The sequence below is a fragment of the Brassica napus genome, chromosome C3 (assembly GCF_020379485.1).
Source record: "Brassica napus cultivar Da-Ae chromosome C3, Da-Ae, whole genome shotgun sequence".
Taxonomy (NCBI): domain Eukaryota; kingdom Viridiplantae; phylum Streptophyta; class Magnoliopsida; order Brassicales; family Brassicaceae; genus Brassica; species Brassica napus.
In genome coordinates this window covers 50,125,966-50,139,954 of record NC_063446.1, presented here as the reverse complement: position 1 = coordinate 50,139,954, position 13,989 = coordinate 50,125,966, and the positions used below count along the sequence as shown (strand labels likewise).

The following is a 13,989-nucleotide window of genomic DNA, read 5'->3' as shown; positions in this document are numbered from 1 at the left end:
CACAAGGACATATAGGATCATTTGTGTATCCTTCTTTTGTTAAGTGTTCGCTGAGACGATTATACCACATTCGTCCAGATTGTTTTAACCCATATAATGATCTTTGCAATTTTATTGCACATAACTCTTTAGGTTTGGAACTTAACGTTTCTGGCATTTTAAATCCATCTGGGATTCTCATATAGATATCAGTATCTAATGATCCATATAAATATGCCGTAACGACATCCATGAGACGCATTTCTAAATTTTCATTGGCCGCTAGGCTCATCAGGAATCTAAATGTGATTGCGTCCATAACAGGAGAATAAGTTTCCTCATAATCAATTCCTGGCCTTTGAGAGAAACCTTGGGCTACAAGACGAGCTTTGTATCTTGTAATCTCGTTTTTCTCATTTCTTTTTGGACAAACACCCATTTGTACCCAACAGGTTTTACATCTTTGGGTGTGAGCACAATAGGTCCGAATACATTTCGTTTGTTAAGCGAATCTAATTCGACTTGAATTGCATCTTTCCATTTTATCCAGTCATGTCTCTTTTGACATTCATATACAGACTTTGGTTCTGGATCTTCGTTTTCTTCATTTATTTCCTTTGCTAAAAGGTATGAGAAAACGTCATCAATATCATCCATCTCATTTCGTTTCCATATCTTTCCATTATGGATGTAATTGATAGAAATCTCATGATTTCCTTCAGATTCAAGATGCTTTATATTGTCGTTAGATTCACAATTTTCTTCGTCCAAAATATTTTCTGTTATTTTGGGAGTATCATGCTTTTCACATTCCTTACGTTTTCTAGGAAGTTTATCCTTTGAACCAATAGGTCTACCGCGCTTTAAACGTGTTCCTGATTCACGTGTATCAACTGCCGTTCCACCATTTTGTGGTATTTCAATACGAGCAGGAGTATTTGCAGCGGGTATATGTGATTTAGTTACCATTTTGGTATCAGCAAATGCATCAGGTAGCTGATTTGCTATATTTTGTAAATGCATGATACGTCGAACTTCTAGTTCTGACTGTTTCGTAGGAGGATCAAGGTGTAATAACGATGGTACACTCCATTTGATCTCTTTTCCTACTTGTTTATTGTCTCCCCCTAGAGTTGGGAATTCTTTCTCATTGAAATGACAATCGGCAAATCGTGCCGTAAACACATCACCAGTTTGTGGTTCTAGGTATCTTATTATTGATGGAGAATCATAGCCAATATATATTCCCAACCGTCTTTGCGGTCCCATCTTTGTACGTTGCGGTGGTGCTATTGGAATATAAACCGCACAACCAAAGATTTTTAGATGAGAGATATTTGGTTCTTTTCCAAATGCTAACTGTAATGGGGAATATCTATGGTATGCACTTGGTCTTATCCGAATTAGTGCTTCTGCATGCAAAATAGCATGTCCCCATACAGATGTTGGGAGTTTTGATCTCATGATCAATGGCCTTGCAATTAGTTGCAGCCGTTTAATTAATGATTCTGCCAAACCATTTTGTGTATGAACATGAGCAACAGAATGCTCTACTTCAATCCCTGATACCATACAATAATCATTAAAAGCTTGGGATGTGAATTCACCAGCGTTATCTAATCTAACTCTTTTAATTGGATAATCTGAGAACTGTGCTCTTAATTTGATTATCTGAGTTAGAAATCTCGCAAATGCCATATTTCGAGATGATAACAAACAAACATGTGACCATCTACTCGATGCATCGATTAATACCATAAAGTAGTAGAATGGTCCACACGGTGGATGTATTGGTCCACAAATATCACCTTGGATTCTTTCCAAAAACTTTGGTGATTCTTTGTCAATTTTGGTTGGTGATGGTCTTATGATTAATTTCCCAAGAGCACACGCATCACATGTCATTTTATTACTTTGGTATATATCTTGGGTTTTTATTGAATGACCATGTGAGCTTTCAATGATTTTTCGCATCATTGTAGTGCCTGGGTGACCAAGACGATCATGCCATAATGTAACATCTTCTGGATTTCTTTTGATCACAAGATGTGATTCTATAGCATCAATATAAGTGTGATGCAATCCAGAAGGAAGTTCTGGAAATTTTTCCAGTACAAGGCCTTTGCCTGATTTTTCAGAAGTTATATACAAATACTTCTTTCCATTCTCAGTTGCAGACTGAGTGTTATACCCTTGACGGTATATATCTTTGAAACTCAACAAATTTCTCTTAGAATTTGGAGAATATAAGGCATTATCTATGGAAAACTTTGTTCCATTAGGCAACATAAAGTTCGCCTTGCCAATTCCTTCGATCAGGTCTGTAGGACCTGATATTGTGTTTATAGTCATTTTTACTGACTTTAAAGTAGAGAAATATCTCTTATCCTTCAGTATAGTGTGCGTTGTGCCACTATCTGGTATGCAAACTTCTCTACCAATTTGTTTAGTTGTTGTTCCATTTGCTTTCTTATCCATTTCTGTAACACACAGTTAATATTAATAAAGAAAATAAACTTTCATAAGTAAACATATTATGCATCAATAACAAGTACACAATAATTATACATTAGATATTTTGAAATACAACATTATTTTGAAAGTGAAATACATAATATTTTATGGCATCACTAGGCATTATTAAGCTTGATCAGTACAAGCACTTCAATTATTTTGATGAGTGGCCTCGTCGAAATCTCCCATAAAGTCAGAGGATTCGAGGTATGTCGATGTTGTACCCACAAGGTGTTCATTGAGATTTACTTCCTTTGCCTTGCCTTTAATAGATTCTTGGTACAATTGGCATAGATGCCGAGGAGTTCGACATACTTGAGACCAGTGTCCCTTCGATCCACATCTGTAACAGACGTTCTCATTTTTATGAGTAGGGTTTTCTTGGGTTTCTTTCCCTTTTACCCGATCAGATCGATTCCATGTGTTGGATCCCCTTCCTCTTGGGTTGTTACTCCTTTCATGGTTGCGGTTAAATCGATAACCACGACCACGACCAAAACCACGATTGTGACCACGGCCACGACCACGCCCACGATAGGAATAATTTCCTTTTTCCGGATTTTTTATATCCGTTGCATTTACCTCAGGAAATGCTTTGGTTCCCGTGGGTCGGGCATTGTGGTTTTTAATGAGGAGTTCATTATTTCTCTCCGCTATTATAAGCGCCACAGCGAGTTCAGAGAACCTCGTATACCCACAATTTCTATATTGTTCTTGTAGAACATAATGATTTTTGTGGAACGTTTGGTAAGTTTTCTCGAGCATTTCTGCTTCCGAGACAGGCTTACCGCAATAATCTAATTGCGCCGCTATTCTCAATATAGCGGAATTGTACGTTTCCACTTTTTCAAAATCTTGAAATCGTAGATTTTTCCACTCATCGAGTGCATGGGGGAGAGTAATTTTCTTTTGGTTATCAAACCTCTCCTTCAGAGCTTTCCAAAGATCTAAGGGATCTTTGGTTCTCGCATAATCATGCGTAAGATTTTCATCTAGATGCCTTCTCAGAAATATCACGGCCTTAGCCTTTTCATGAGAGGTTGATATATTGCCGTCTTTTATTGTTCCGAGTATTTCCTCGGAATCTAGATGAAGCTCCATGTTTGTAACCCATGCCGTGTAGTTTGTCCCAGTTACTTCCAATGCCGGAAACTGAAGTTTCTCGATTTTTGCCATTTGTATTTCTAAAGCACATAAATAAAAATTATTAGAATATTATTAATATTAAAAGGAACCGTTTACATTAATCATGCAAGCAATTACAAGGAGAAGCGATGTAAAGAAAATTAAACCGATATTCATCTTAAATTCACTCGGAGTAAATTCTCCAACGAATAAACCATAAATAGAAACACAAATAAAAATGGCACATAAAAACAAAAGTGCGCGAATCATCTTTCTTGAAATGAAAAATCGGAGGAGAGCGATTTGAAATTTTTTTTGAGAGAAGATGAAATGTTTTGGATGATGAAATGGAGTGAAAATGAGTTGTATTTATAGATGAAAATTACTTTTCATGACCGTTGGAGAAAGGAGAAATTTTTGAAAATTTTTCTTTGTGACCGTTGGGGTTAAATCGAGTGCACCAAAAATTAGTCTGAAAATATCGTATTAAACGGTCAATCAAATCTATAAAATTTCATAAAAGTAAAAAATTATGACAATGAAATATTTATGTTATGACAATAAATCATGCGACGGCTCAGCCGATCAATGCAGAGTAATAAATAAATTATACGGCGGCTCGGCCGACCAATTAAATAATAAACAGAATATAAGGCGGCTCGGCCGACCAATAAATAATAAACATAATATAAGGCGGCTCGGCCGACCAATAAATAAATTAAATTACTAGTAAATAATATAGGCGGTATTCCGGCCATTATAACATGATATAAATAATAGTAGAGGCGGTATACCAACCATTATAACAGGGTATAAATGATACAAATAAATTTTACCGAATCGCAGAGTGATCGTGCTGATAACGTGTTATAAAAAGAATTGGAATTTTATTGTATCGCGGGAATTTGAATAAGAGCAAAATTTATACCCGTAGAATTTTAACACTAATAGAAAGATATTATTATAGAGAGAAGAGAAGATTGAGGGATGCTCTTCTAAACGATCGAAATCGATCGTTTATATAGAGAAGAAATTCACTGTGTAAATAGTGCAGCAGGCCCCACATCTTTATATTTTCAACAATTGCGGTGGCTGCTGCTTTTTTCTTTGACTTTCGTAGCATATTTGTATATGTAGTAATGTCAATGGCATTGGCATATCCACATAAAGCCCCCTCGATTGAGAATCATCTTCTACTCAGACAACCAAACACACATCTTCCGATTAACCAAACGACGAGCCATGCGGTCACCATCTCCCTCGTTTAAACCTTAAATATTCATCAACAATGTATTGAAAGCGCAGTTCTATATCTCTTTCTACCATAAATCCATCCCAAAACTCATTCGACTCATCATTTACATCACAAAATCATTTTTCCTAAATATGTTTACAAAATGTTGTTAGCCGGCTAGCAACATTAAGTATCGTAACTAATAAATTTGTAACCATCTATTTTTTGGTTTGTGAGATGCACCACAAAATTATTGTAGCTGTCTAATACAACTTACATTACAGTTTTTTAATTTAAAAACCGTGTAAATGAAATGATATCCATATATGTACTGGTTCTATCAACTGGCATAATTGGCATAAAAATAAAATAAAAACTGGTTAAAATTTGTATTATCTCGAAAATATATGTAAATGTCTATCTAACAAGAACAATATATATCAGCACAGTCATTTTCATTATGTCGCTTTTGACCACTTTCTTCTTCTTCAATCTCTTCACAATTCTCCAGCAATGGATGCTTCAAAGCAGTCTCATCTCTCTCCAATACTTCGGTCTTGATTTTATCTTCGGAGAACAAACCGGAAACTTTGGTCAAAAACGCTTCTTCTTTCCAGCTACAACTACCTCTACTCCTTTTGCTACTGCTTTTTCTTTGAGCTTCAATTTCTTCTTCTTACAAATCCTCAACTTCTTTGAGGTTCCCCCTTTTACTTCTCCTTTGTCAACACAAGATCCCTAATCGTCTCAACTTCTCTCTCCTTTGGAAGAGCTCGAACACTTTAATCACAATCACCATCAAAACGCAACATCCTCCACACTTATATCGCAAGACCGTTATTTCCGACAAAATCATCTTCTCTAAAACAAGACAGCTCAGACGGAATCATACCAGAGAGATAGTTTCCACCCAGAGAAAGACGTCTTAAGCGTTCTAACCAGCTTAAGTCAGAAGGGATCGACCGAAGCTTGTTTTCGCTAAGAAAAAAAGAGTTTAAGAATTTACACTCATCAATCTGTGTTGGGATCAAGCAAAAAGAGTTTATTACCAGACAGATCTAAAGTGACGAGGTAAGGAACTCACAAGCAGATTTGAGAAGGAATCTTACTGGAGAGATCGTTTCCTGAGAGATGTAGTGACTGTAAACTGCGTCAGAGCTTGAGGGACTCAAGATTCTGACCGGTGTGTTGCATAGATTGGAGCTGAAGATATATAATGCCATTCTCTTGCACGTTCCAGCAGAAAAAAACAGTGTGCTAGCTTGCAAAATCTATGAATATGATGAGTAGGGCTGGGCAAATAAACCGAACCCGAAAACCCGAACCGAATCCGATCCGATAAAAATGAATCCGAACCGATCCGAACCCGATGTAAATACCGAATGGATCTTGTTTTGTGGTATTTCGGGTTATGAGTATTATCCGAACCGAACCCGAATCTAAATGGATATCCGATAGAACCCGAAACATTCAAAACCTCTAAAAGATCTTGTACCAAACATGATCTCAATTCCTAATATATATCCAAAATACACTAAGAAATATTGAACATCTAAAATACTTATCTATTACACGAAGGTTGGTGGTTCTATTACATGAAGGTTGATGGTTGAAGATGGCCGTTGAATCTTGAAGTATTTAGATTTTGATTTTGTTTTTGTTAAACAATGTTTCTCATTTAATGAGAACTTGGTTTTCGTTTTATGCTTTTATTTATTGGGTTTTCTTTTTATCAGTAAATATGTTTACTTTTCGTTTGATTTTGAATGATCACGGTTGATGTTCCTTATTTTTGAATCGATTTTACTTAAGTTTTGGTTACAAAATAGGTACAGATCAGGTATTTTAAAACTGAAGAACCGGTTTTACTCATGTTTTGGTTATAAAATAAGTAAAAATCAGGTACTTTTAAACCGAAAAACCGATTGGGACCCGAACTCAAAAGTATATTGGGTTGTACCGGTTCTTTGAAGATTTACTAACCCCGACCCGAACCGGTCCCGAACCGAACTTTCAAATAATCCGAATGGGGCTGATTTTGATAAACCCGAAAAACCGAAACCCGATTGGATAAAACCGAAACCCGATTAGGACCCCGAATGCCCAGGCCTAATGATGAGTTAGATGGAAACAAAGTTTATTTGGAGAGATGAAAGAGAACGACGAAGTAGTTTATTTGGAGAGATAAAAGAGGAAAAAGTGAACCTATTTTGAAATCCAAAAAGTATAATAACAATTAGATGGTATTGTAATATCTTGGACAATCTTGTGTGTAGAGGATAAGATCGAGAAGATTTTGACTATACGCAACAGTAATCTACACGACAATGTGAGTTGGGGCAGCAGAGTCAAAAAAACATCACACTTGTTCAGGGAACATTTGAATTTGGTAGATAGCTAGATACGCCAGATTTTTTTTTTTTTTTTTTTTTTGATAATCCAAGTATCCGGACCTGTCACTTAGTCCGACTATCCCACCGCGTCTAACCGGAACTGGCGAGGAAGGTCCTGGAGGCCAAACGGAAACCATGTTAAATCCGCTGTGGCCGAGGCTCGAACTCGTGATGGCGTGCACCTCAGCCGAGGTTCCTTTACCACCAGACCACGAGGCCCGGTTTAGATACGCCAGATTTCTTTAGTACGAGTCCTAATTTTCCGTATTTTAATTACATTAGTTAATTTCATAATTATTATTTAAAGGAAAAAAGTAGAATATTTTTATACATAAATAATAATATTATGATTAAGTTTTAGTGAAAATTATATTAATAATGTTGTCAAATATAGTAATGTTTTGTCAAATAACTTCAAATATTGTAATGTTTTGTCAAATAATGTAAGAGATATTGTTTTGACAAAAAATATAAGAGATAATTTATAAAAAAAAACCTCATATAACTCATATAACCACCATTTTTATTTTGCTTGGTTGTCAACCAAACATTTTTATTTTTGCCTTTTGATTTAAAAACTAAATACACTTAATACATCCCAGTTTAATTACTTTTCTATACTGATTTAAAACTATATTGAGAATCTTTTACAGGGAAGTTGAGTAGCCCTTTTCGTCCAAAGGTAGGGTTTTCACACATGTACAATTTTCAACACACCCCCAAAAGTCTGCATCTTTGTTCTCATCTCTTAATCCCATTCCTCTAAATTAGGGTTTTTTACAGGATGGTGAAGAAAAGTTAAAACCTTGAAATTGACTTGGTAATTTTTCTGGGCTTCTCTTCGTGTTGGAGATTAGGTCTTCTGTTTGAACGGGTTCTGTGCTTTGTTAACTTTGCCGAGCTGAACATACCCTTGTTTTTTTTTCGTTAATTGGGCAAAGAGAGATGATTGCGGAGAAACCCGTATGGGTAAAACATGAAGGATTGCAGCAGATATTCTCCATTGATGTTCAACCAAACGGTGAACGCTTTGCCACAGGCGGTGGTGATCACAAGGTCTCTCTCCTTTTCTTCTTCGATTTTTATTGTTTTAGCCACTCAGAATCTAAGTTGATTTAGCCTTCTTTGTGTTTCCTCTGGATTCTTACATCTTTGCCCTGAAGCTGTTGAAATGTTGCTTAGTTATCGTTAAGAGTAATTTTGGTGATATTATATGAAAATAGGTCCGGATATGGAACATGAAGTCTGTGGACACGGATTTACAAAACTTAGATCCAAAAGAGAGGCTTCTCGCAACCCTTCGTGATCACTTTGGGTCTGTCAACTGTGTTAGGTGGGCTAAACACGGTAGGTACGTGGCATCTGGTTCTGACGATCATGTGATTCAAGTCCATGAGAGGAAGCCTGGTTCAGGCACTACTGAGTTTGGTAGTGGAGAAGCCCCAGATGTTGAGAACTGGAAAGCTGTTATGACTCTTAGGGGACACACTGCCGATGTGGTAAAACCCATTCTCTTTTACTTATCCGATTATTTTTTTAACTTTTAATAACTCGGGTACTATGCTTAAAGTAGGTGGATATCAATTGGTCTCCAGATGATTCAATGCTCGCTAGTGCGAGCTTGGACAACACCGTCCATATATGGAACATGCGCACTGGCATTTGCACTACTGTTCTCAGGGGTCACTTGAGCTTGGTCAAAGGTGTTACCTGGGATCCTATCGGCTCCTTTATCGCTAGCCAATCTGATGACAAAACTGTCATTATATGGCGAACAAGCGATTGGAGCATGGCTCACAGAACTGTTGGTCACTGGGAAAAATCGGTTTGCAACTCTCTTTTTTTTTTTTTTTTTTTTTTTGTTTAAGCAATTATAATTAGGTGTTCATACAAAAGATTTGATTATGGATTCAAACTTCTTCTTTTTTTTTATCATTCTTTGTAGCTCGGAACCACATTTTTCAGGCGACTTGGGTGGTCTCCTTGTGGCCACTTCATTACAACCACTCACGGGTATCAGAAGCCGAGGCATTCTGCTCCTGTTTTAGAAAGAGGGGAATGGTCTGAATCATTTGACTTCTTAGGTCACAATGCTCCAATCATTGTTGTGAAGTTCAATCATTCAATGTTCAAGAGAAGCACTTTTAGTGCCCAAGAAATGAAACGAGCTGGGTGGAGCAATGGGAGTTCCAAATCAGGGGGGAAAGATTTGCAGCCATACAACGTTATTGCAATAGGGAGTCAAGACCGCACTATTACCGTATGGACAACTGCAAGTCCTCGCCCTCTTTTTGTCGCCAAGCATTTCTTTGGCCAAAGTGTTGTTGATCTATCTTGGTAAACTTTCCCCTTCATATATGGTATCTTAACTGCTTTTCTAGGGTCATAATTAATTATTTTTTTTCTTTTGGGAAATTACAGGAGTCCAGACGGATATTCACTTTTTGCATGTTCCTTGGACGGAACAGTGGCAATGATTCACTTTGAACCAAAAGAACTTGGTGTCAGGCTGACCGATGCTGAACTTGACGAATTGAAGAAAAATCGATATGGGGATGTAAGAGGCCGGCAAGCAAACTTAGTCGAGAGTCCAGCTCAGTTATTACTCGAAACAGTCTCTACAAAGCTAGCCGGTGGTAAGAGGGCGGCTTCAGATGTTCAAGCAAACCAGGTGACAACGAAACCGTCTGCAAACGCGGAGAGTACGGCAAAGAAGAGGAAATCTCAGGTCGATGATCAGAATAAGACAGACGAGGCTAGTGGTGACACATTGAGTAAAGCGTCAACTCCAAGTCGGGTATCTAATCCTGTGAATCAAAAAGTGTATAGAAGGCCTGATGGAAGAAAGAGGATCATCCCTGAAGCCGTTGGAGTTCCCCAGCAGGATAATAATATCGCCATTAACGAGCATTCCAATAATTTTCCGCCAGCTCCCTCTGCTGCTCCTAGCAAGATAAATAGTAGAGATTTTCCTGTGGAGCCTAGCATCAAGGAAATAGCGATCAGGAACCCTGATCTTAACAACGAGCGTCCAAGGATTACAGCTCGTGCTACCATTTCTGAAAGCCTTGTTATTGAGAAGGTTCCTGGAGCCTCTGCTAGAGATGGAGTTTTAAATGTTGAGCAATCTGTAGGTATAAAGGGATCTTCTAGCAGGGATCTGTTGATAAGGGTATTTGATTGGAAACAAGGGGAAGCCACGGCCCCTGTTTGCTTAGAGGCTTGTCCAAAGGAGCACGCTTTGGACACTGTTGGTGTAGTGAGTACATCTACCATCAAGGAAACGGAGCTTGTTTGCAAAATCTCAGGTGAAACTCTTTGGTCTGATCGGATTATGGGGAGAGTCACAGTTTTGGCTGGTAATCCAAACTTTTGGGCGGTTGGGTGCGAAGATGGAACCCTCCAGGTAAATAATAATACCTTTTTTTTCCTGCATTGTTTTATCATGATCCTCTCATCGATCAAACTAGAGCATGACATCACGATTCTTCTGCATTTGGTGCCAATCCTATTAAAACCCTTCCTTTATTAGTTAAGTTTTAAAGGATTCAGCTAGTGTCGGGTTTGTTACTCTGAATACCTCTTCTACACCGATTGATATCCATATGAGTCACTAAACTTTACACTGATAGTAATATTTTCGTTAGGACCTGACTCTCTGAGAAAGTGTCTTGTTCTTTGAAAAGGAATTGCATGTTGTTTTGGGGATAGTGTTTGATAACGTATTTGCTTCTTATATGTCTGAAGGTTTACACAAAATGTGGAAGGCGTGTCATGCCTACAATGATGATGGGATCTGCTGCAACATTCATAGATTGTGACGATAGCTGGAAACTGCTGCTTGTCACGAGAAAAGGATCGTTATATGTGTGGGATCTATTTAATAGGAAATGCATCCTCCATGACTCCTTATCATCTTTGGTGTCTTCCGATACCGATTTATCTTCTGCAGTAGAAGGTATGCTCCAGTACTCGAATACAGTGATGGCTTCTTTATAGAAACATGTCTCTCGAGACACTTGGTTTTTGCATGAGTTGTTTTGTCTTATATTAGTCTGAATATTTGGTTGGGCTCTCGTGCTTACCTAGTGAAGCGCCTGTGAAAAGAATATGACCATGGGTGATGCGACAAGCTCTGCTGATACACTGTTACGGTTTTTACAGGTTCGATAAAAGTCATTTCTGTGAAACTATCCAAATCTGGTTCTCCACTTGTAGTTCTAGCCACACGCCATGCATTCCTCTTCGATACGAGTCTAATGTGCTGGCTGAGAGTGGCTGACGACTGCTTCCCGGCCTCAAATTTCAGTAGCTCCTGGAATTTAGGCTCAGCTCCATGCGGAGAGCTTGCTGGCTTACAGGTTGATGTGAGAAAGTACATGGCTAGAAAGCCAGGATGGAACAGGTTGATCTTGTCTTCCTTTCCTTAGATGTCGGTCCCGAGACGGATCACATAATTTCCGAGTCTTATTTCATGCTTGCAGGATAGCTGATGATGGAGTGCAAACACGTGCACATTTGGAATCTCAATTTGCATCCTCTCTTGCGTTGGAGTCTCCTAACGAGTACCGCCAGTGCCTCCTCGCCTATGTTAGGTTTCTAGCAAGGTCTGGTGCCCTTTTCTCAATTAAACTCTTTTCCGTTTTGAGCTTGTATACAGTTTAGTGTATATAAGGGTGACATCTCTGTGAGAGCATCCAAGCTAGAGAGAGCGTTGAAGGGTTGATCGGGGTTTATCCACTCTATAATGATGGAATGTTTTGGGTTTGTGATTCTCTCATTCCAATTAATTAAGATATGTTTGTCTTTTTTTTTGTCTGCAGAGAGGCAGACGAGTCAAGACTAAGAGAAGTTTGCGAGAGCTTTCTTGGACCTCCTACTGGTATGGCTGAAGCAGCAACCTCAGACACAAACTTGTGTTGGGATCCATATGTTCTGGTAAGTAATTTACCTTCACTTGGTCAAAGATTTAACCTTTTTTCCAAATCACTTAAAAACTCTAATCCTTTTTTTTATTTCCAGGGGGTGAAGAAACATAAACTATTGAGAAACGATATTCTTCCTGCGATGGCGTCAAACAGAAAGGTGCAGCGTCTACTCAGCGAGTTCATGGATCTTTTATCTGAATACGAAAACACAGAACTAGCAGAGGCTGCAACTAAGGAGTCGGCACCAACCATAGACTGTAGTGGAGTCCCATCTTCACTGGATCAAATGGATTCTGATCCTCCAGCAGTGACAGCTACAACTCCTTTGACAATAGACAATGACAAACAGGTTTCTCTGGAGACGGGTATTATGTGTGAGAAATCGGGTTCTGAAGCCCAGGAAAGGCCCGACCAGAGTTTAAGAGACCCGGGTGCTTGAACTTCTCATTGTTTCTTGTATATCAACTAGCTGTTGTTAAAATTTGATGTTGAGATGTAACAGAGGGATATTGAATCTCTCATGATAGCTATAGAGTGACTCGGTCTAGTGCTTTATTTACATTTTTTTTTTTCCATTTCAAAAGTGAAATATTTGGTACATGGGCGTATATAACAGAAAATTCCTAGAAACAAGAGCCCAAAAAAAGATAACTAGAACCCCCAATCCAGACAAACCTAGAACTTAAAAACTGCAACATAAACACTCCCACGAAAACGCAGCAATCTAAAACCATCTTCACGAAAGCATAGGACAATCCAAGGGAAAACGGTTTATCCATGCTATCCATGCCCGCACAATTAAGCCTAGGAAAACGGTTTATTCATGTCCGCGCTATGAAGCCAGGGAAAATACATACCCAAACAATATTAATGTGTTAAAACATTCCTAAACTAAATAAGAATTTGAATTGCATACCTAAACTAATAATAAATAGCTAAAACATGCATATAGCCGGTTATATGATGATTTGGACTATTTTTTAATATTTTTTTTGTAGTTTAGTCCCTATAATTCTATTTTTTGTTAATATACTTTAAATAACTTAAATAATCAAATTTATCGTATTTATAATTTTAATTTGAAAAGTACAATTTTTTTTCCAGATTTTAATTAAATTTAAATAATAAATTTAATTATTTATCAGAAATTTAGATAGTTATCATATACAATATATTAATTAATTTAGTTATCAAAGTATGTTATCTACCTTATTAAAACATGAAAATTAATTATAAATAATCTTACTCGTATGTAATATTTACTTGAAATACCACTCAATTTATATTTAAATAAAATTTTCTTTACAAATATAGTCATTCAAATTTTAATCCACATAACTAAAAATACTCTTAAGAAATTTGATTTTACAGTTGAGATCTTTAATAATATTACCCTTACTTAATAAAAAGAAAAGAATGGCTATTTAACCAAAAATAGTTTCGAACGCAGCATCTCAAGAAAACATATATCGCAAAAAACCACTAGACCATATTACATTTTTTTATTTTGCTACAAAACTAGTATGTAATATTAATAATACACAAAAAGTTTACAAAACTATTTCCCGATTAATTCTCGTATAATTACCAAATAATTGATTCGGCGCTAGGTTAGGTCAAGCACACACATTATGCCTAGCGTAATTAATATTGGTTTTGATAACTACAAACAAAAATTACATATTTTTAATTTTATTTATATTATATATATCACGCAAGCACATAATAAGATTTGCAACTAAAATAACCTAAGAAAATATATAAAAATATTTTATAAACTTTAAGAACTAGTGAGATTTGGCACGTTAATATTGTT

General features: G+C 37.1%; 1 protein-coding gene and 1 long non-coding RNA gene across 3 annotated transcripts; one reads left to right on the top strand and one right to left on the bottom strand.

The window, feature by feature from the left end:
• Positions 1–5,157: 5,157 nt before the first annotated feature.
• On the bottom strand, positions 5,158–6,136 carry LOC111211116. The gene is made up of 2 exons (XR_002662288.2): positions 5,962–6,136; positions 5,158–5,868 (listed from the first exon to the last, which is right to left on the bottom strand). It is a non-coding gene; the product is annotated as an uncharacterized LOC111211116 (long non-coding RNA).
• Positions 6,137–7,915: 1,779 nt separating this feature from the next.
• LOC106396904 (protein HIRA) lies at positions 7,916–12,771 on the top strand. 2 transcript variants are annotated; one of them, XM_013837410.2, is made up of 10 exons: positions 7,916–8,301; positions 8,469–8,744; positions 8,819–9,070; positions 9,191–9,582; positions 9,667–10,651; positions 10,993–11,203; positions 11,410–11,650; positions 11,730–11,852; positions 12,069–12,183; positions 12,268–12,771. In XM_013837410.2, the coding sequence occupies exons 1-10, from the start codon at positions 8,191–8,193 to the stop codon at positions 12,610–12,612; spliced, it is 3,051 nt and encodes a 1,016-aa protein (XP_013692864.2). In that variant the 5' UTR covers positions 7,916–8,190; the 3' UTR covers positions 12,613–12,771. The 2 variants fall into 2 exon arrangements, with proteins under 2 accessions (XP_013692864.2, XP_013692865.2); XM_013837411.3 differs by lacking the exon at positions 7,916–8,301 and having other exon boundaries at positions 8,508–8,744; positions 8,816–9,070.
• Positions 12,772–13,989: the final 1,218 nt, after the last annotated feature.

Coding starts and splice junctions, on each gene's coding strand:
- LOC106396904 (XM_013837410.2), top strand. CDS start 8,191: ATGATTGCGGAGAAACCCGTATGGGTAAAACATGAAGGATTGCAGCAG. Junction 8,302..8,468: donor CAGGCGGTGGTGATCACAAG/GTCTCTCTCCTT, acceptor ATATGAAAATAG/GTCCGGATATGGAACATGAA. Junction 9,583..9,666: donor AGTGTTGTTGATCTATCTTG/GTAAACTTTCCC, acceptor GGGAAATTACAG/GAGTCCAGACGGATATTCAC.